Source organism: Ascochyta rabiei, chromosome 4 (genome assembly GCF_004011695.2).
Source record: "Ascochyta rabiei chromosome 4, complete sequence".
NCBI classification, from domain to species: Eukaryota; Fungi; Ascomycota; class Dothideomycetes; order Pleosporales; family Didymellaceae; genus Ascochyta; species Ascochyta rabiei.
In genome coordinates this window covers 802102-820610 of record NC_082408.1, presented here as the reverse complement: position 1 = coordinate 820610, position 18509 = coordinate 802102, and the positions used below count along the sequence as shown (strand labels likewise).

The 18509-nt window shown below is 53.7% G+C and overlaps 6 protein-coding genes across 6 annotated transcripts, besides 3 other annotated features; 4 read left to right on the top strand and 2 right to left on the bottom strand.

Moving 5' to 3' along the window:
• Window positions 1-334: 334 nt before the first annotated feature.
• EKO05_0002703 (uncharacterized protein) lies at window positions 335-1994 on the top strand (the record flags this gene model as incomplete). Its single annotated transcript, XM_038937951.1, has 2 exons — window positions 335-530; window positions 583-1994. The coding sequence occupies 2 exons, from the start codon at window positions 335-337 to the stop codon at window positions 1992-1994; spliced, it is 1608 nt and encodes a 535-aa protein (XP_038801293.1).
• A 1637-nt stretch (window positions 1995-3631) lies between these two features.
• EKO05_0002702 (putative glycosidase CRH2) lies at window positions 3632-5083 on the top strand (the record flags this gene model as incomplete). The annotated part of the gene is made up of 3 exons (XM_038937892.1): window positions 3632-3749; window positions 3802-4257; window positions 4308-5083. 3 exons carry the CDS (start codon window positions 3632-3634, stop codon window positions 5081-5083), a joined length of 1350 nt encoding a protein of 449 aa, XP_038801292.1.
• Window positions 5084-5533: 450 nt separating this feature from the next.
• Window positions 5534-5594: a tandem repeat.
• Window positions 5595-6882: 1288 nt separating this feature from the next.
• On the top strand, window positions 6883-7491 carry EKO05_0002701 (uncharacterized protein; the record flags this gene model as incomplete). Its single annotated transcript, XM_038945118.2, has 1 exon — window positions 6883-7491. The coding sequence occupies one exon, from the start codon at window positions 6883-6885 to the stop codon at window positions 7489-7491; it is 609 nt and encodes a 202-aa protein (XP_038801291.2).
• A 613-nt stretch (window positions 7492-8104) lies between these two features.
• Window positions 8105-9633, top strand: EKO05_0002700 (uncharacterized protein; the record flags this gene model as incomplete). Its single annotated transcript, XM_059635973.1, has 6 exons — window positions 8105-8412; window positions 8463-8724; window positions 8771-8823; window positions 8875-8928; window positions 8981-9099; window positions 9218-9633. 6 exons carry the CDS (start codon window positions 8105-8107, stop codon window positions 9631-9633), a joined length of 1212 nt encoding a protein of 403 aa, XP_059491956.1.
• Window positions 9126-9183: a tandem repeat.
• A 3083-nt stretch (window positions 9634-12716) lies between the features above and the next one.
• EKO05_0002699 (uncharacterized protein) lies at window positions 12717-14560 on the bottom strand (the record flags this gene model as incomplete). The annotated part of the gene is made up of 2 exons (XM_038938126.1): window positions 12717-14450; window positions 14501-14560. The coding sequence occupies 2 exons, from the start codon at window positions 14558-14560 to the stop codon at window positions 12717-12719; spliced, it is 1794 nt and encodes a 597-aa protein (XP_038801289.1).
• Window positions 14561-14869: 309 nt separating this feature from the next.
• EKO05_0002698 (Alpha-mannosidase) lies at window positions 14870-18509 on the bottom strand (the record flags this gene model as incomplete). The annotated part of the gene is made up of 3 exons (XM_059635972.1): window positions 14870-17906; window positions 17962-18390; window positions 18481-18509. The coding sequence occupies 3 exons, from the start codon at window positions 18507-18509 to the stop codon at window positions 14870-14872; spliced, it is 3495 nt and encodes a 1164-aa protein (XP_059491955.1).
• Window positions 17956-18158: a tandem repeat.

The window sequence follows — 18509 nt, the reverse complement described above, 5'->3', positions numbered from 1 at the left end:
ACTCAGCGCTGATAAGGGACACCCACCGTTTGGTTACCATGCAGCCCAAGACACGAAACGTCAATTCATATGACGATCGCGAAATGTAGGCGTTCTGCGCGAAACCTTTCTGGCTTGGGGTAGCTTGGAGTTTGGTGAAGGACAAGCACGCCATAGCAGGTGGGTATATGACCCTACCCTGCCCCAGCATTGTACACCAGAGCATGCAGCGCAACCGCTCCACTGGTCCCCACTTGCAGTCCAACCATCACACGGCGCCCGCGCTAAGTGAGCCGCAACTCCATCTCGACCTCTGCCTAGGCCCAGGCACCCTGAGAATCTTCAGATAATCGATATGGCTACCAAGTTCGACGAAGACGACCGTAAGGTCGCGCGCGAAAGCGGTCACGAAACATTACCAGCTCCGCCAGCCTACGCGGATGACCATGTCAGTGTACAGACAGATCAAGCATTCGTCTACGATGACAGCCAAAAACTCGGCTACACTGGTACCGTTTTTGTCATCCTGAACAAAATGATCGGCACTGGAAGTGAGTTACCATGGTCCATTTGATACGGCATGCAAGCTGACACGCTCCGTAGTCTTCTCCACCCCGTCTGGCATTTTTGCTGCTACAGGCTCAGTTGGTGTATCGCTTTTCCTCTGGATCATCGGCGGCATCCTCACCTTTGCTGGTCTGTCAGTCTTCATCGAATTCGGTCTTGCGATTCCACGATCAGGCGGCGAGAAGAACTACCTCGAGCGGGTATATCGACATCCCAAGTATGTTGCCACATGCGTCCTTGCATCCCAGATGCTCCTGCTTGGCTTCTCTTCCGGCAACAGTCTGGCTTTCGGACGCTACTGCTTGCTAGCTTCTGGCAGCGAGGACGACGGATGGATTGCACGTGGGATTGCCATTGCCTGCGTCAGCTTCTCTGTCGGACTGCACGCCATTGCACCAAAATGGGGTATCCGCTTGTTCAACGTACTAGGCATCTTCAAGGTATTCGTTCTGCTCTTCATCGTTTTTTCAGGCTTCGCTGCTCTTGCTGGACACCGCAAAGTACCCAACCCGCACAATTTCGACAATGCCTTTAGTCTCGAGGTTGGTGAGGGCTACGGCGGAGGTGGTGCTTACCAATACTGCCAAGCCTTACTCCGTATCATCTATTCTTACAAGGGATGGGAGAATGCAAATTATGTGCTTTCCGAGGTCAAGAACCCGAAGAAGACGCTCAGCTGGGCTGCGCCTCTCGCTATTGGCGGTACTACCATCCTCTATGTGCTCGCCAACGTGGCCTACTTCGCTGCCATCTCGAAGGAAGACCTTGCGGGGAGTGAGGCGATTGTTGCCGGTGTCTTCTTTCGTAACGTCTTCGGCGACAGCGCTGGAGCGCGCAGTCTTCCCGCCTTTGTCGCTCTCAGCAACCTGGGCAACGTGCTCGCGGTCAGCTTCGCTCATTCTCGTCTGAACCAGGAGTTTGCCAAGGAGGGCCTCCTACCTTTCAGCAAGTTCTGGGCGTCCAACAAGCCCTTCAACGCGCCGGCTCCCGCGCTCTTCTTGCACTGGCTCATCACTGTCATTGTGCTTGTTGCGCCCCCGGCAGGGCCCGCATACAACTTCATCACCGATCTATACACCTACCCAGGAGCGTGGATCAACGGATTCGTGACGGCTGGTCTCATCTACCTGCACTATTCGAAGAAGGAACGCTGGGAATCGCCGTGGCACACGTACCTCCCCATCGCAGTTCTATATCTCGCAGCCAACATCTTCCTCGCGCTTGTTCCCTTCATCCCTCCGGATGGCGACTGGAACGCTGACGGCTACCCATACTATGTGTTCCCTGTTGTTGGTGTCGCCGTGTTGCTGCTGGGTGTCTTCTACTGGTTCTGCTGGACCAAGTTATGGCCGAAGCTGGGCGGGTACAAGATTGTGGCGCAGAGACACGAGGATGTACAGGGCGTCGAGCACGTGCGGTATGTGAAGGTGTATCACAAGCATGAGTAGGGAAGTGGCATGCACAAGGTTGATCGACCGGGCGCAGGCGTATGCTGAGCGAAGCAAGCACATTATCGTGCCTGACTCTCCAAACTAGATGAGTGTTTTAGCGACAGCATCGACGATCACCGAAAGTAAACGCAGAAAAATACTCGTCTCACAAAAGCTTGCCTTGCACGTGCATGTGTCTGTCTTTCCACTGCAGAAAACCAGTGAATAGCACAAGCGTGCTCACATGTGCAGTCACTAGAGCATGTGACGTCTGGCAGGGTGATCATGTCGACGGTGCGCCGAATCGGTGTTCTGCTCGTACTCGGCAGCCACGATTCCGGTCGGTCAGGGGCAACGGCCAACAAGTCGCACGACGCATTGGCAGAGGCACACGGAATGCAGATGCGTTCCCCAGCCAGTGCGCCCGTGCGGCGTTGACGCAGGCCAAACAAACACAGCCTGACAGATGGATGCACATTCCAGGGTGTTGTTGGCGTACAGAGCGCGTGGGGCGCGGGGTTGTGCGATGCAGGGCTCGCTGCACGCTGGTTCTCGATAGGCTGGCTGGAGTAAGAACATGAATACCTACCGTAGAAACTCGATTCTTTGGCCACAAGCTAGCAGGGGGGTGTGGGAGACTAATTAAGTCGGGAAGATCAGACGAGTAGATGCCCTTTAGTGCGCTTGGAACAATATCAGAGCCTGCTAAACAAGCTGATAGCGCAATCCACTAAGCCTGTTCTATCCTTAGCCTCACGCGTCCCCACCTTCTTTTGCTATATCCGGGGTTAGTGCGGCTGAGCCGCCCCCCGCTAGCTTGCGGCCGGTAGACACGGTCGAGATGCGCTAGCAGGCTGCTACGGGCTGTAGGGTGGCGATGCAGGGCAGATGGTGGTGAAAAGACGCAGCAAGAGAGACGGTCGATGGCGCTGTGGGCGTCCAGGCAAGCAGCTCGTCCTGCACCGCTCGTAGTGGCAGAAGAGAAGGCATGAAGAGGCGTGCAATGCGAGGCAAGCAGCCCGTCCTGCGCCGCTCGTGTTGGCCGAGGAGAAGGCTTGAAGAGGCGCGCAATGCGAGACATGGTTCGCTGATGATGTGCATGGCGTGTCTCGATACGACCCTAGCGCACCCAGATCGGGCAGTGGGGCCCTTAGCTCCTTGTGTCACCACTCACCCTCTTTCCCTTTGGGACCATGGTGCCCACCGCCCAGTCGCCATTCGTGTTCCCCCTTGTCGTGCAGTCGCGGCTCGTTCTTACAAAGTCGCTCGTCTCTGCATCGCTCGCGTGTTTCGTTTGCTGCCTGTCTCTTCGACTCCTCATCTCTACTAATCATCCCCCTGGTCGCTCTCCTTGTGACCCTCGACGCTCGCTACAAACAGCGCTCGCAAGACTGCTCCACTACGCTTCAGGGGCACCTACCCTCGCCATACCCATACCCACCCACACGTCCAGTTGCCTCCTTTGCTAGGCCTCGGCCCCGGATCCCTTCACGCCCGCCTGTTCACGCACTCCGGGAAAGGCATTCTTGGACGCATCGTTTTCGTGTTTGTTTTTTAAAGTTGGCCGCCGGTTTTTGACAGCTGCACGCTGCACGCCGCACGAGCTGCTCCTAGCACCCTTACACAGCATCCTCGCTACGGAAACACGTACGACCATGGTTCGCGACCTGCTCTCCGCTGTCCTTGTGGCAGCTACCCTCGCTGGTACTGCCTACGCTGGCGCCAAATGCACAAAGGACAGCCACTGCCCGTCCGACACACCATGCTGCTCGCGTGCGCGCCCTCTCGCCCCAGCTGCCAAGATGCGCTGCTAACAGACTCGCAGTATACGGTGACTGTGGTGTCGGCGCTTTCTGTCTCGGCGGCTGCGATCCGCTCATGTCCCACTCGTTCGACTCGTGTGTGCCCGGCCCCGTGTGCAAGTCGGGCACCTGGGCCCTCGACACGCTCAGCAACGTCCAGAGCATCGACAAGTACCTCGGCGATGCGTCCAAGATTGACTGGCAATCGCAGGGCATGCCCGCCATCTACACGGACCCCAGCAGCGGCACCAAGTCGACGCTCCTGACCATGGCCCAGGGCACCGTCGGCACACTGATGGCATCGACACACTACGTCTGGTACGGCAAGATCTGCTCCAAGCTCACCACCGCCCAGGGCAAAGGTGTCGTGACGGCCTTCATTCTCATGTCCGATGTCAAGGACGAGATTGACTTTGAGTGGATCGGTGTCGATACCGCCCATGTCCAGTCCAACTACTACTCCCAGGGTGTCACAGTTTGTACGTAGCACTGCGCATCTTCAGATTTGCACACGGCTGACTCTCCACAGACACTAACGGCAAGAACTTGACCGTAGACGGAGGTAACACGGTCGAAAGCATGCACGAGTACTGCATCGACTGGAAGCCGGACTCCCTCACCTGGTCCATCGACGGCCAAGACACGCGCACTCTCGACCGCAAGGACACATGGAACGGCACGTCTGGCCGCTTCGACTACCCCCAGACTCCCGCCCGCATCATGCTCTCCCTCTGGCCCGCCGGTCTGCCCACCAACGACAAGGGTACCGTGAACTGGGCTGGTGGCGAGATTGACTGGAACAGCCCCTACATGCAAAACGGCTACTACTACGCCCGCTTCCAGGAAGTCACCGTCGACTGCTACGACCCGCCACCAGGCATCCAGACCCCCGGCTCCAAGAGCTACAAGTACACCGATGCATCCGGTACCAACAACACCGTCCAGATTACAAACGACCAGGTCATCCTTGGCTCGCTCATGGGTACCGGCGAGGACCCCGGCGAAGCGCCCAAGTCCGGTGGTGCCAAGCCGACAGCAACAGATGTCGCCAACGTCCCTGGTGGCAACGTTGGAGGCGGTAACCGCGCCGAGGAGACATCGACACAAGCGGCTGCCAGTGGAACAGGGAGCGGCGCTCAGGCCACAGGAGATTCCGGCACAGTGGGCGGCGGTGGCTCCACCGAGTTCAGCCAGGGCGGCAGTGCGCAGCAAAACACGGGCGCGGGAGCAAGTATCGAGCCCAGCCTGGGTGGCTCGATTCTTGCTGTCGTCGGTGCTGTTCTTGGTCTCGCCGCGCTGTTATAGATGGCTGAGCGTTTGTCGTTTTGCCGCTTCGCGTTTCATGTCCATGCTTGGTGTTTTGGGAAATGTGACCCGTCTATACCATACGGTCCTTTTTGTTGTTTTTTGGCTGTCTATAGCGCTGAAGAGGAAGCACTTCATTTCTTGTCTATCTTTTGCTCTTACAATTTTTTATTGGCTACCCCTTCCAGACAGGGATATCAACAAAGTCCCACGGCCGTTGATAGTTCTCGATTGATATGATAGAGAATGGGACAGTAATTCACACATATTTCGTCACACTCAGTGTCTTCAACCTTGATCGACTGTTGTGGTTACGCAGGAGAACAATTGTTTTCTGCTTGTGTCAACTCGATCCTCGTTTGTGATTTTTTGCATCTTGGATTCTGAACAGCTTGGTGTAGGTTTCACTAACGCAAGCTTTTTGTTAAAGTAGTGCATTCTATATCAGAGTTCTTCTTCTTCTTCTTCTTCTTCTTCTTCTTCTTCTTCTTCTTCTTCTTCTTCTTCTTCTCATAACTAAAGATTATTTACTGTTTATCCCCTGGCTAACTGGTACGTTATAGTATAGTCTATGGCAAAGTGTACTATTACTGCATCACGCTCCTTCGTAGATCCCTCATACACGTCGAGTTGTAACCCACGCAATACTGTGGAAAGTGCTTTGTCGTGCGGAGTCTCTTTGGTACAATCGAATACTCGTAATCTGCCAGGCTATAAGGCTGCCACAGCTGATTGCTGCAGTGATGGTGACGATTAACGATACTGGCCAGAAATCTGCACACCGTTACAACAACATGTTCTCTCTTGTACTTAGCCTTATAAGCGTCACAGGAGGCAGTCTCAATTGTAAACCGTATTGAAGTGGAGTTTACCCATTTTGGACTCACATTTTGTTTTCATCAAGAAGAGTTTTTGAAATAGAAGCAGGACTGTTATCGACCGTGTCTGTTGGTCACCGTACACGATTTGGAAAGAAGAGTCCGAAATTCAGCCTGAAAATTAAAATTAAATCTCGAGGCACTACGTATGTGAAAGCTGTGATATAAGCGAATGTGAACACTAGTCCCCATTGAGCGATTGGGACAATCCCCGTCGCGCGGCATGACAGATGATCGACGAAGGTGATGTCTTTCCAGTCTGTAGCCGTTGTGATTGCTTTGTGTTAGAACTTGAAGTGCCTCGAAGGAGACAAATGTTGAGCGACGCTTTGGTAGGAATTATACACAATAGAAAGACGTGAGATGCCACTTGCGGCGTGATTTTGATCGATGTTCTCGGAGTCGGTGCCTTTAATGGCTTCGTGGGTAGATGGTTCAATGTCTTGCTTTTGTAGAATATTCGCTGTGTACAGCCGTGTTGTGATGCGCCTGCATCGGTGCTCCTGCAAGATAGTGACAATGTGTGGCGTCGACAAGGCTGATACAGGAGGGAACAAAGCCTCGTTCAGATGGGATGCCGCACTGACATGCCCCACTTTCAACTTTCGCTCCTCTTAGCGTAGTCAGTTGAGCCGCACTCATCTTGAGTTGTTAGCGACCCGAGCTTTGGACCTCGCTCAGGTCAGGGTCAAGTCAAATGCGACATATAGCAGCTGTAATCAATATCACGGACATTCGGCTCTACATGAGTCGTCGACTCGTGTGGACCTCGGCTCAATCTGCTCCTCGCGCAGTCCTGTTGCACACCCACCTTCACACACAACGCGCGGCCAAGTTCTGTTCGTCTTTGCATCAACTGTACCTTTTCTTCCTTGGAAACTCATGTCATATCTTCTACACGGCAGCTCGGCGCACACAGGCATGGGTTGGGTCGACCAGGTTCCGCGGGCGGGCAAACTCTACATCGGCGGATTGTACGCGCTCTTTCAGACCGACCTGATACGTGCCGCCGGCATTACACACGTACTATCGGTTATTGATTACGACCCTTTGCTCCAGGATAGATCATCACACCTGAAACACTTCCACATCCGGGCAGAAGATCATCCCAACGAAGATCTCCTGCAGCACATACCGGAAGCAGTCAGGTTTATAGATGAAGCGCTCAGCGAAGTCAAGCAGATTCAAAGTACTGAAGGCAATGTACATCGAGACGGTGCTGAAGATGCAGGAGGAGTTTTCGTTCACTGCGCGATGGGCAAGTCGCGGTCCGCCACCCTTGTGGTGGCCTATCTGATGTGGAAATACCACCTTGATTCAGATACAGCGTTGAAACAGCTCTGCGAAGGAAGGCCTGTTTGCGACCCGAATCCTGGATTCAAAGAGCAGCTCTTGGTTTGGGAGAAGATGTGCAAGAGCAAGACAGACAGAGAAAGTAAGATAATCTACGAGGATTGGGAGAAGACCAGGTTCAGAGGAGAATTCTGGGAGTGGGATCAGCACGCAGAGAAGCTAAAAGCTAAGCTATAAGCTATCTTTTGGTACTTGCTGGTTGCATGCACGTCTGGTATAAACAGGGACCACGATCTCGACAATTCCACGTAGATCGCCAAGACTTCCCATGATGATATCGATGAGCCTTCGTTCCTTTAGAAGCGGGGGTATTTTACATGCGCGGAGAAGGTCGGAAGTGTTTCAGCCTGCTGTGACGGCCAGAGAGTCGACGTCGGGCCCAACTCCGCAAACCTTGTACAGAATCTCACTCGCAGTCAGGCCGAGATCCCGCTTCCGCATATCCCTCTTACCTTTCCAGAAGTATAGAAGCCTTGCATGCCCGCTTACGACCATATCTCAGCCAAATGTCTTGACCGCCACGTGCTCGGCCGATGAGTTCCCGATTCTTACTCCGGCGCTTCTAGTGTTTATATATCGAGATGCTATTCGGCTGAATTTCGACGGCCTCTTGCGTTCTGACTTTACTAACCTGCTTACTTCCCACGTACATCACAGACATCCTCAAACTACCATGTAAAATTAGAGCCATAGCCGTAGACGATTCTGCAAATCGAACCTATTCATCGCTTCTTTCATTCCCTGCAACGACCGCAAAGCGGCACCAAGTCAGGCCTCTGACATTCTCATCATGGCGCCGGCGCGTGACGATGAATTCCTGCCGGAAGTGTGGACGCTGTACTCCATCGGCGTCCTGTGGATTGTCCTCAGATTCGCGGTGCGGCTCCGCACAGACGGCATTCGAGGTCTACGACTCGACGACGGCTTGGCCATTGTTGCTCTGTTCGCCTGGACGTACTCGTGTGGCGTCATCCAAATTACGTACTACACGGGGACGAACACCGACTTCACAGCTGCAGAGACTGCGTTGTTCGATCGGGCGAAACTCAACGAGGTCGCGTATGGCAGTAAACTGTTCCTGGGGACTTGGTATGCCTAGTACGTTATACCCACTGGGAGGGTGGCATAACGGAACTGACGAAACGTAGCCTTGTCCTCATTTTCTGTCTCAAGGGCATTGTTGTCATGCTATACCAGCGTATATTCTTCCAGGAATGGCAGATATGGGTGTTGAGAGTGACAATCGTCCTCTGTGTATCCGGCTTCTGTGGCCTGACGTTGGCTTTGAGCCTCGTGTGCCTGCCATATCGTCAAAGATGGCAGATCGTCCCCCCACCATCGGTTCGGTGCACGGCATCACCAAACATCCTCATCGCCAGCAGTTGCGTCAATGCAGTCACAGACGTGTTTGTACGTTGTATCCGTCCAAGTCTCTACACGTTCTAAATCACTACAGCTTCTCAGCGTCCCAACCTCGCTACTCTGGAACCTGAACAAACCTCTACGCACGTACGTTTATACCACCTCCAACAATCACTGACCCTCTGCTAACCTACTCAGTCGTCTCGCCGTCTTCATCCTCCTAGCCTCGGGCCTCTTCGTCCTCGCAGCATGGTACTTAAAAACCCTCCCCACCCACCCCCAACCCATCTAACAACCTCCCTAGTATAACCCGCGTCTCTCTAACCATAGTCCAGGACATCATCAGCCTCAACATCGCACGCTGGGGCGTCCGAGAATTCTGCATCGCCATCGTGGCAGTCAACACCGCGAGTCTCCGACCCCGTAAGTCCAGCGCCGCGCACCGAGGGAAAAAAAAATTAAAAAAAAAAATTAAAAAAAAAAAATTAAAAAAAAAAAATTAAAAAACGCTTTCTAACCTTATATTGACCCTCGCGATCAGTGTTTCGTAGATCCTTCTGGACCCGCTCCCGAGCCCCCGCGCCCGTCCAGCAGGAGCACGCGAGGTACAATTTCGCATCCGTACGCCGCGCGCGCCAGCGCCTCGGGCGGTCGCAGAACCGCAATCAGGTTCTCAATTCTAAGTCGCCGGGCGTGTCGACGGTGGATGGGTACATCGAGCGGGAACTTGGTGGTGAGGAGTTTGTGTTTGCGGATCCGGATCATCAGGTGCATGCTACTGCTGGGCCGCCATGCAGCGCTGCGGGTGGTGCTGCGGGAAGGTTGGATCTGGAGAAGGGAGGGGCGTTTAGTAGGAAGATTGATAGGACGGATGGTGGGTTTCCGAGAGTGGAGGGTGGGTGTGATGGAGGGGAGAGTGCGGGGTGTAGTGAAAGTCGGTCTGCACGCAGCAGTTGAGGAGACAGTTTCTGGTAGTGTGGTACCGAAGAATCAGATCAATTGCTCCCAGTGCCGGCCCTTGATTAAAAGGGACTCGAGTCTCGTATTGGTTGGCTTCGCAAAGGATCCCAGCGCTGAGCCATACAGACTGCAGGCGTAGTGAAAAGTCTCCTTACTTGCCTAGAAGATTGCGCCGTAACCAATGTGACTCCCTACATCGTACCGCAAAGATTCACCGCAGCATGCAGTAGATTCTCAAGCTTTTCCTCCGGCTCCTGCAGCTCCGAGAGTCTCAACATTATCTCGTCAATGCACACAATCTCCATAAAATCCCTGTTCTCGCAATTTACAGCGGAGAGTTTGTTGGCGACCGTCTCAACTCCATCGCTCTCGCTTTCACAGTAAAGTCTGCACGCAGTACGTCGCCGTCATAATTCGCACAGACATTCGGACAGGGCAAAAGTAGGCGAGTGGGGTAAGATCTCATCAGAGAAGCGAAGAAGGCAAGCAGGTTGAATCTGAATGTGAGCAAATGCATGCGAGATTCATCGTATAGTTGCAGGCCGTCGGTGCTGATAATCCAGAAGTGAAACTCTACGTCGGAGTATAAAGACCTGGTTGCACGGGCCAGGCCAGCCAGCGGCCTTGAGCAATGTCGATGCAAGCGAGTTGCGTTTCGTCGTCTTAGAGTCGAATTGAAGCCGGTACACAGCCTCGCGATTCATGTGGGGAGATGGACGCTGATTCACCTAGTCTTCCAATGAGGTGATTTCCTCAAACTCGTCTTCCGTGTTTTCGGTAAACAGCTAGATAGTCAGCGGTTGACGCATGCAGAGTTGACTTCCGGTATCCCGGATGGCCCGATTCGCTTGCAGGATGCTTGGAATCTTACGAGAGACGGTTCTGTCGCTGAGATTGTACACTGTCCCGATAAGGACTGGAGCAACGCCATCCAGTATCATAGGTCCGAGTGAGGTGGACAAAATGTCAGTTAGATTCGTCAACTGTCTCGAAGATGCGACGCGTCTGAACTGTCCACGTGTTTCGATGAAAAAAATTACTGGTCGCTCGGCCCGGCCTAGGTGGTTGGCGCTGAGTGTCAGTCTAATTCTCGAAGCGTCTGCCATGATCTTGAAGCTCGCGATCGATCAGAGGCAGCCCAGGTATGGGCGCAACTCAAACATTTGTTGAATATATAAGCTTTCGAGAGAAGAATTCGAGTCCCGGACTCCGGGTTGCTCACTTCTACCCATTACACCACAGGTGCCCCAGGCCCTTCCAACTTCTTGAGTGAACGAGTTTCTAGAACCGGGTAATAATTCTCTACGCTCGTCAGACCAGCGGGAAATACCTAATTGATCTACAACGCTCCTGCTAGCGCGATGTAAAGATGAGCTGCCGTTGCAGGCACGGAGGGAAGTGTACGCAGTGGGACGAAGTATTCAAGGGGAAGGAAAGTTCTGGATGACGTCTGAGATTCGAAACGTTAGTTGGCTAAATAGGAACATCTATTTCACGTCACAGAAGATCCAGAGGCAAGAGATGTCAATCGATAATAAATTGGATTTCCACGTGCTGTAAAAGTGTTTACAAACCTAAACGCCTTTTGGGTAGAGTTATGTCCTCCCTCTCTGGACCGAGTCGTTGGTGAAGCCGCTGCACTGATCTCGTGGAAAAAGAGAAGATGATGGTTTGTGTGGAGATTTCCCCGTTTCAACGTTCCACTAAATCCATGCAAAGTGTGTCCCTAAAATTTGCGCCATGTTAAGTGGCTCTTGGTAAGCTTGACTGCGCAACCGAGTAAAGTCTTGTCATCTGCGCCCGCCTCACTCTAGGTCCTTCACTCTTGAGTCAAGAGATCTGTGCAATAGTGGTCTGTTGAGATGGAATTCTGCCGGAATCTGCTGAGGTATTCCGAAAGAGCAGGGGGGCATTGTTGTTGTGCGATGGAAACTGTGCCTCCACCATGCGACAGTGGCAGTCCATCCAGATCGTTGGGTAGGGAAAGAGACGATAAGAGGGGTATGCATGGACCGACTTGACCAGGAAATCTAGCAGCTGAATCCTGATGTACCCTAGAGTTCTCTTCACGATGCAAGCTCAGGAAGAAGCATCAGCGTCTACCAGTAGCGTGCAAATTTTGGTATAGCCGCAAACGCGCTGCGTGGCTTCTAAAAATTAGATAGCTTTCATACAAATATCCTACATCTTTGCGCAGCATGCAAATTGGACCTGAAGATGAAGCGAAACCAAGAAGAAGGTCGCCGGTTTCCAAGATGAGTTAGACACGAAGTCTCTAAGACGGTGGAAGTCATTGTCGGAGCCAGCCGGTGGGTTTACTGTCAGCCTGATGATGAAGCTGTTGGGATTGAACGAGTTCAAAGCGGCGTGGCGAATGCGACTGTCCGCATGTAGTGCACCCATGCCAGGTAGTATATGGCTTCGCGTATAGGTGTCAAGGTCGTAAGTGATGCTAGATTTGGACCGCAAGATGTATCCGAGTACCTGCTGACCAACATGATACAAAATCAACAAATGTTGAATGCTTGGCACTTGGAGACTCCTTTCGAGTCGATTCAAACGCTGAGCAGAGTCCTTTGCCCATGTAACTCCTAACGAGTGGCGTGTCGGCTCTGAAACACGAGCGGTCGACGGAGCTACTTCGACTTGGCTACTATTCCTGCTGATGTATACGAAGTTGAGCGAACGTCTAAAACGCAGGAAGGTTCGCGAATCCGTAGGGACTGTTGTCGTGACAGACGATAGACTCCAGTAAGAGGTTCAGCGTACAGTTGATGGCGTCATAATCGAACGCGCAAGGTACAATTCCAGGGTCTTCTGTCGAGAATACGGCCCAGTATACCAGTCTAAGCTGGGATGACATTCGAGCGCGGAGCTAATTCAGGAGGGGTTCGCGGCGAAGCGATTCAAGATCGAAAACTTGCGAGAATTGATTTGCCGACGTCAAGGCATCCGACCTTCACCTTCGCTTTGGTCTCAGCATCCTTGCGGTGACTCTGCGTGTGCTATGGTTTCGTGTGTACAAAAAGAACATCGGGTTGGCGAACATTAATGCTGCCTCACAGTTCCTCTACACTTTTTTATCCCTCCGACGGCACCACATACGGCGCAGCCTGTTTTGGCAGATAACTTGGACAGATGCCATCCACATCCTGTCGCCCCATCTTCAACCTCATCGCAGCCGCCAGCACTTTTGCCTGCATGATTCCAAACTCCCTCTCGAATCGACCCAAGCACCTGATGATGTACTCCTGCGTCGCACGCTCCGCTGTGGGCATCGAGCCAGCTATGTAAAGTGCCCACAGTGTGGAGTGCCCGCCGGAGATGCGTACGATGGGAAGGCGATCGCTGATGTTGTCGGACGACACAAGAGAAGGCTCTGGTAGAATGTCTTCCGAGCTGAAGTTCTCGAAGAACAGCTTGTGAGGTTTGGAGAAAGGCTGAGGTGTGTCAGCCTCGGAGGATGGGCCGGCGAGGGACTCTGATGATGAGAGAGACTCGGACGACAAGACCCTTGACAGCGATGGCAGTGGCGTAGGATACGACTGTGGAGGTGGGGCAACTTTCGGGACATCATGCAAGAACTGCGGTACGCTTGCGAGGATGTCGGACTGTACCTTTTGCAGCTGCTCGACGCTCTTTGCCAGCTGCAGCAGATACGGAGTGCCTACGAAGGTCGGAGGTGATGCGGAAAGGCCGGCAAGGATGGTATTGCGGATGATGTCGTGGATGTAAATCTTGGTGTAACGTACCCAGTTCCAAGTCTGGGCCGTGGCATGGCTAGGATAGATGTGGTATGTTGCACCGAAGACGAGAGAGCTCGTCTCTGTAAGCGCGACCTCATCATAGCTCCACTCTGGTCCGGCATCCTCGAAGACCCTCTCAGCCACAAGACTGAGCTCAAGTGAGCGATCAAGTATGCTCTGCAGGCTCATCGCTAGATCTTGCATGATTTGTGCACGAAGGTTGATGACATCTTGCTGAAGAAAGAAGAAGCGGTTTCTCGGATCTATGCCAGCAGAGTACTTCCTAATTTCCTCATTCATCTCGCGTACGTACGGTGGCAAGGCGGTGCTATCTCCCAGGCAGTTCATTGTGAGGAGTCCAATTGCATGCAGATACATCCGTCTTCCTGCTGGCGATGTGAATTGTTTCATCCCGCGCATCTTGACGAGAGAGGCGGCGCCTGCGACGTGCTCGCTCCAAGCATGGAGGGAGTACTCGTTGGATGTAGCCTCAAACATGCCTAGGAGGGTAATGGCCAGCAGTGTGGTGTCCGAGGTCACCTCTTTAGGGTGTGTGATGGCGGAGTTGGTCTTTCTGATGGCATCGAGGTACCACCTGGTTGCCTGGTCTTTGAGGGTCGTGTCTTTGTAGATGTTGGCCACGCCAGCGAGTCCAAGAGCGGTCATTGATGTGGCAATGACAGGATGGAACCCGCTGGTGGCCAGATGTTTGTTGTACGCCTCAGACCGGATCGAAGGCTGATCTAAACCGGTGGCATAGTGAGACATGAAGTAGGCGATGCCTTGATCGATCAAGGGTGCTACGAGGAGGACACCAGGTGATTCTTTCCTGGGTGTATTCTGAGCGACGACGGATGACGGCGAGAGCTCGTTTGAGCCTACCGACGAAGCACTGCTACTCGCATATCGTGCATCGCGTAAAGCTATCGCCTTTACTTTTGCTTTCTTTGCCTTGACCTTAGTCCTGGCTGTTTCGTCATGGAAGAACACGTCCACGCTACGATCGTACCCAGGACATGTTATGGCGGCTTTGGCACACTTTAGGCAGCCATCCAAGCTCTCGTCACACTGGCGGGCTGCCGTTAATTGTTGTAGGTGTCATGAATCGCAAAGCTGACCTTGATCTTGCGCTCACGGCAGTTCTTGCAGCCTGTTGAGGGGCGACCGCGATACACCATGCTGATGGCGGTCACAGAGAGAGCTCGAAAAGAACAAGTTGAACATGACAGCAGTTCCTGCGTCGAGATAAGATGATTTATCGTACCTCGAGGATAGGAAGTGGCTGAGGGTTGACGAAGCTGGACGCCTGAGGTGCGTCTAGCGTCACCCAATCGGGCCACGCTTACTATGGGGGGCAAGCGCAGAACACGCCATTCAAAAGCTACAAGCAATATCGTAACATTCGTAGTCGAGTCTGAAGGCTCCTCTCAGAAGAAGACAACATCGATAGCAGTCTACAGATACGCATGTACGATGCATCCGGGTATTTACAGCACAATCAGGTTTCCAATCCTCACGCCCTGCGTTTTAAAGTAATACCTCCGCCTCACACCCACACCGCTCGCCCTTCTTAACTTGTCCATAGTCTTCTCACCGCCATCAACCATCAGAAGCGGAATGGGATGTGGCCTGAGTAAGCCTCCGGGCGTATGTTGCACTTCATCGAGGAGAGGCTGCACCAGTGGACCTGTAGCCTCGCTACTGTCACGCTCCTTCCCTCGCTTGCTGGAAGTAGTGGTCTGTGGGTTTTGCTGTTCAGGGAAGCTGACCACAATGACGAGCTGCAGAGAGCTCGGGTCGGGCGGGTACGCCGGAACGTTCCTCAACTTTGTAGAGAACGAACAGCCGCCGCGTGGGATAACGACAATGTGATACTGCTTTGCTATGTCGAGGGACAGGCGGTCGGCGCATAGATCTGTATCATGAACGTAGATCTTGGACCATGCGAGGGGGTTCGCGGCGCTGTATGCAAGGTCCGGGTCTTGGGTGTCTGGCAACGGGGCGGCACCCACGCCGATAGGCAAGGTTCCAGCGACAGCGTAGCGTTTTGTAGACTGTCGCTGGGATGCGGAGCTAGCTCCAGTCGGTAACGGAGCGGTGAGCAAATTCTGAAATGACGACAGCAGGCTCGAGAAATACGAAGGCTCGTCGTCCAGGGCTTCTGGGTGTGCTTCGATGTCGTCAAGTGCATCAGCAATGTCAAGGCCAGTCAAGTTTCCAAACTCGCCGAGTGCGACGTCAAGCAGCGAAGACAGTGTGTCAGACGAAGGCGCTGCTGAAGCAGGCGGGACGTCAATGACGAGGTCGATAGTGTGCAGATCACGGGTTCGTGTGAAGTAGGGATCGAGAGGGTTGAAGTTCTCGATGGTCGCCCGGGACATGAATACCTTCTCGTCACGACCCAGAGCCGCATTGGAGATTGCATAAATGCGGAAGTGTTCATCCAGATCGATAAGATGATCATGCTCACGCACCATACCAAGACGGAGTCCACTCAGCGAGTTGACCAGGATACCTTCAGGCATGCGCTGCATTGTGCCGAGCTGAGGGCTATTTGGCATGTTCGGGAACGACAGATCGAAGGTCGTACGCATAGCCAGCGGTGAGCTCATTGCATTCTTGGGTATGTACTCCAACGGCAAGGTCCATGGGTAGTACGTGTAGTTGGAAGGAGATCGCACGTCGGCCATGGATATACTTGGGTGATCAGCGTTGAACTCGATGAGTGGGGAGTCGAGCGTCTCGATGGTTGGCATTAGGTGCAAGCGAGCGAGACTGGCCGCGTGGAAAACGTCAGGCCGTGCAGCTGTAGCGGAGATGCTGAAGGGCAGGATCGCAGGCGGAAGAGGACATGTTGCAGGCGCCGGCTGCCACTCCGGGAGAGGGTCGTGTTGTCGCTGAGCTTTGACTGGACGAAGGCGCTTGGGTATGATAAGAGGATGTCCTTCGGTGGTGAAGACATACGGCGCGTCCCACGTGTTCAGTGGGTGCGAGGGATCGAACAGCAGGAACAGGTACTTTGCCGTTTCGCCCAAGAAAAAGCTCTCCATGCGGTCACTCAACTCGCCCGTGCGAATGTCCTGTAGACCAGCCCATCCGCACTTGGTCCAGCAACGTCTCTTGATGTCGCGGAGCGTCATCTCGCCAACATGCAGGTACCACGGGTCTTTGGTGGCGTGGTAGAGATACCAAGTAGACTCGATGAACTCTGGTCTGCCACCCCACCAGCGTAGACCGTGTTCGATGTTGCCGGTGGCCGTGGACCATCTCTCCGGCATGGCCGAGTAGCGGGTCCAGAGCGCAGTGTAGAGGAGATGCGTCTCGATTGCTTCGTCGAGTTTACCAGCCATGGCGAGCAGCCCCTGGTAAAAGGCACTCAAGCTGTCGATCCAGAAGGCACGCAATGCGCCGGTATACAGATCGACCTGAGCATAGTGGGGGTGCTGGTGCTGGGCGCCTCGATAGATCTGGCGCTTGATGCCATCGTGGGCCTCTTCCCATGCGAGCAAGAAGGCGTCGGGCGAGTCAACGCTAGCATTGGCGGAGTCGTAGGGCAGACCAGACAGTAGGATGTGCGTCTTCAGAGCGTACTCGAAGAAGCTGTCGATGCCTGCTCCAATGCCGGTGTAGGCCGAAACCCACTGTCCTGTCTCGGCGTCGATGCCGGCGCCCAGCAAGCCTATGCTGCTGCGGCGATGCCAGACAGCCCAGAAGGCGTCTTTGGCAGCCTTTTCGTATCGTGGGTCGCGCGTCAGGCGACTGAGGGTGGTGAATTCGAGGACCAGACTGCCAGCTCCAGCGGTGCAGGTCTCTGTGATCTCGGTGGTCTTGTCGTTTGGGTCTTTGCTGCATTGCCCGTACTCGGCATCCATGTTGAGGGGCGAGTTGGCATAGAAGGGCACGCCGTGTCGTAGGTTGACACGAGGGTAGGGGAGGCCCGTGGGCGTGTGGAAAGCCGGCAAAAGGCGGTTGGCGAGGTCGGTGGCTAGTCGCAGCAGCTGTCCGTCGTAGACGAGGCCGTTGCGCCAGAAGATGCCTCTTTTGTCTTGGCGTGTCTCTTCCTGTGCGTCGTAGCCTCGAATGGGCAGGTCTCCCACGGCGAACTGGTGCGCGCTCAGCAGACCGCCCACGCCGCGAATGGTCGTCTCGAAGACCTGCACCTTGCTGTCCAAATCGAATCCCCGCGCCCTCTTTCCTTGTCCGCCTGGCCCTGTGGTGCCGTCTCCGTAGTGCTCGACGAGGGCCTGGATGCCATCCTGGAAGTCGTCGAGGGCCCTGTTGCGCCAGTGCTTGTTTCGGTCGTGCTTGTGCGGGGGAGGGGTGGATGCAAAGATGGCGAGGGTGGACAGGCTGTCGACGAGGGTCAGGGAGTAGTTGCCGAGGACGTCGTTGACTTCGATGTGGGCGGGGTTTTGGCGGTCGCGTGTGAGGGGCGCGCAGGTCAGTGGGCGCAGCTCGTCGTCAGGGAAGGCGTGGGCCATGTAGTTGTCGAAGCCATGGTAGAAGAGGTCACGGGTTTGTTGTCTGTGGGAGATTAGTAGCTGTGTGAACACTTGTGTGGGTGTGAATGTAATGTGAGTGAGTGTGAGTGAGTGTGAGTGAGTGTGAGTGAGTGTGAGTGAGTGTGAGTGAGTGTGAGTGAGTGTGAGTGAGTGTGAGTGAGTGTGAGTGAGTGTGAGTGAGTGTGAGTGAGTGTGAGTGAGTGTGAGTGAGTGTGAGTGAGTGTGAGTGAGTGTGAGTGAGTGTGTGTGAGTGAGTGTGTGTAAGTGAGTGTGAATGTAATGTGAAGGTGAAGTACTGCAATGTGAAGGTGAAGTACTGCAATGTAAAGGTGAAGTACTGCAATGTAAAGGTGAAGTACTGCAATGTAAAGGTGAAGTACTGCAATGTAAAGGTGAAGTACTGCAATGTAAAGGTGAAGTACTGCAATGTAAAGGTGAAGTACTGCAATGTAAAGGTGAAGTACTGCAATGTAAAGGTGAAGTACTGCAATGTAAAGGTGAAGTGACTGCAAGAATATAACACAAAGGTAATGTGAAGGCAATATGAAGGAGTGAGTGTGAGTGTGTAAACACGTAAAGAGAGAGAGGATGGCTACCTCAAGTCGGCAATCGTCTCGTCGGTCAT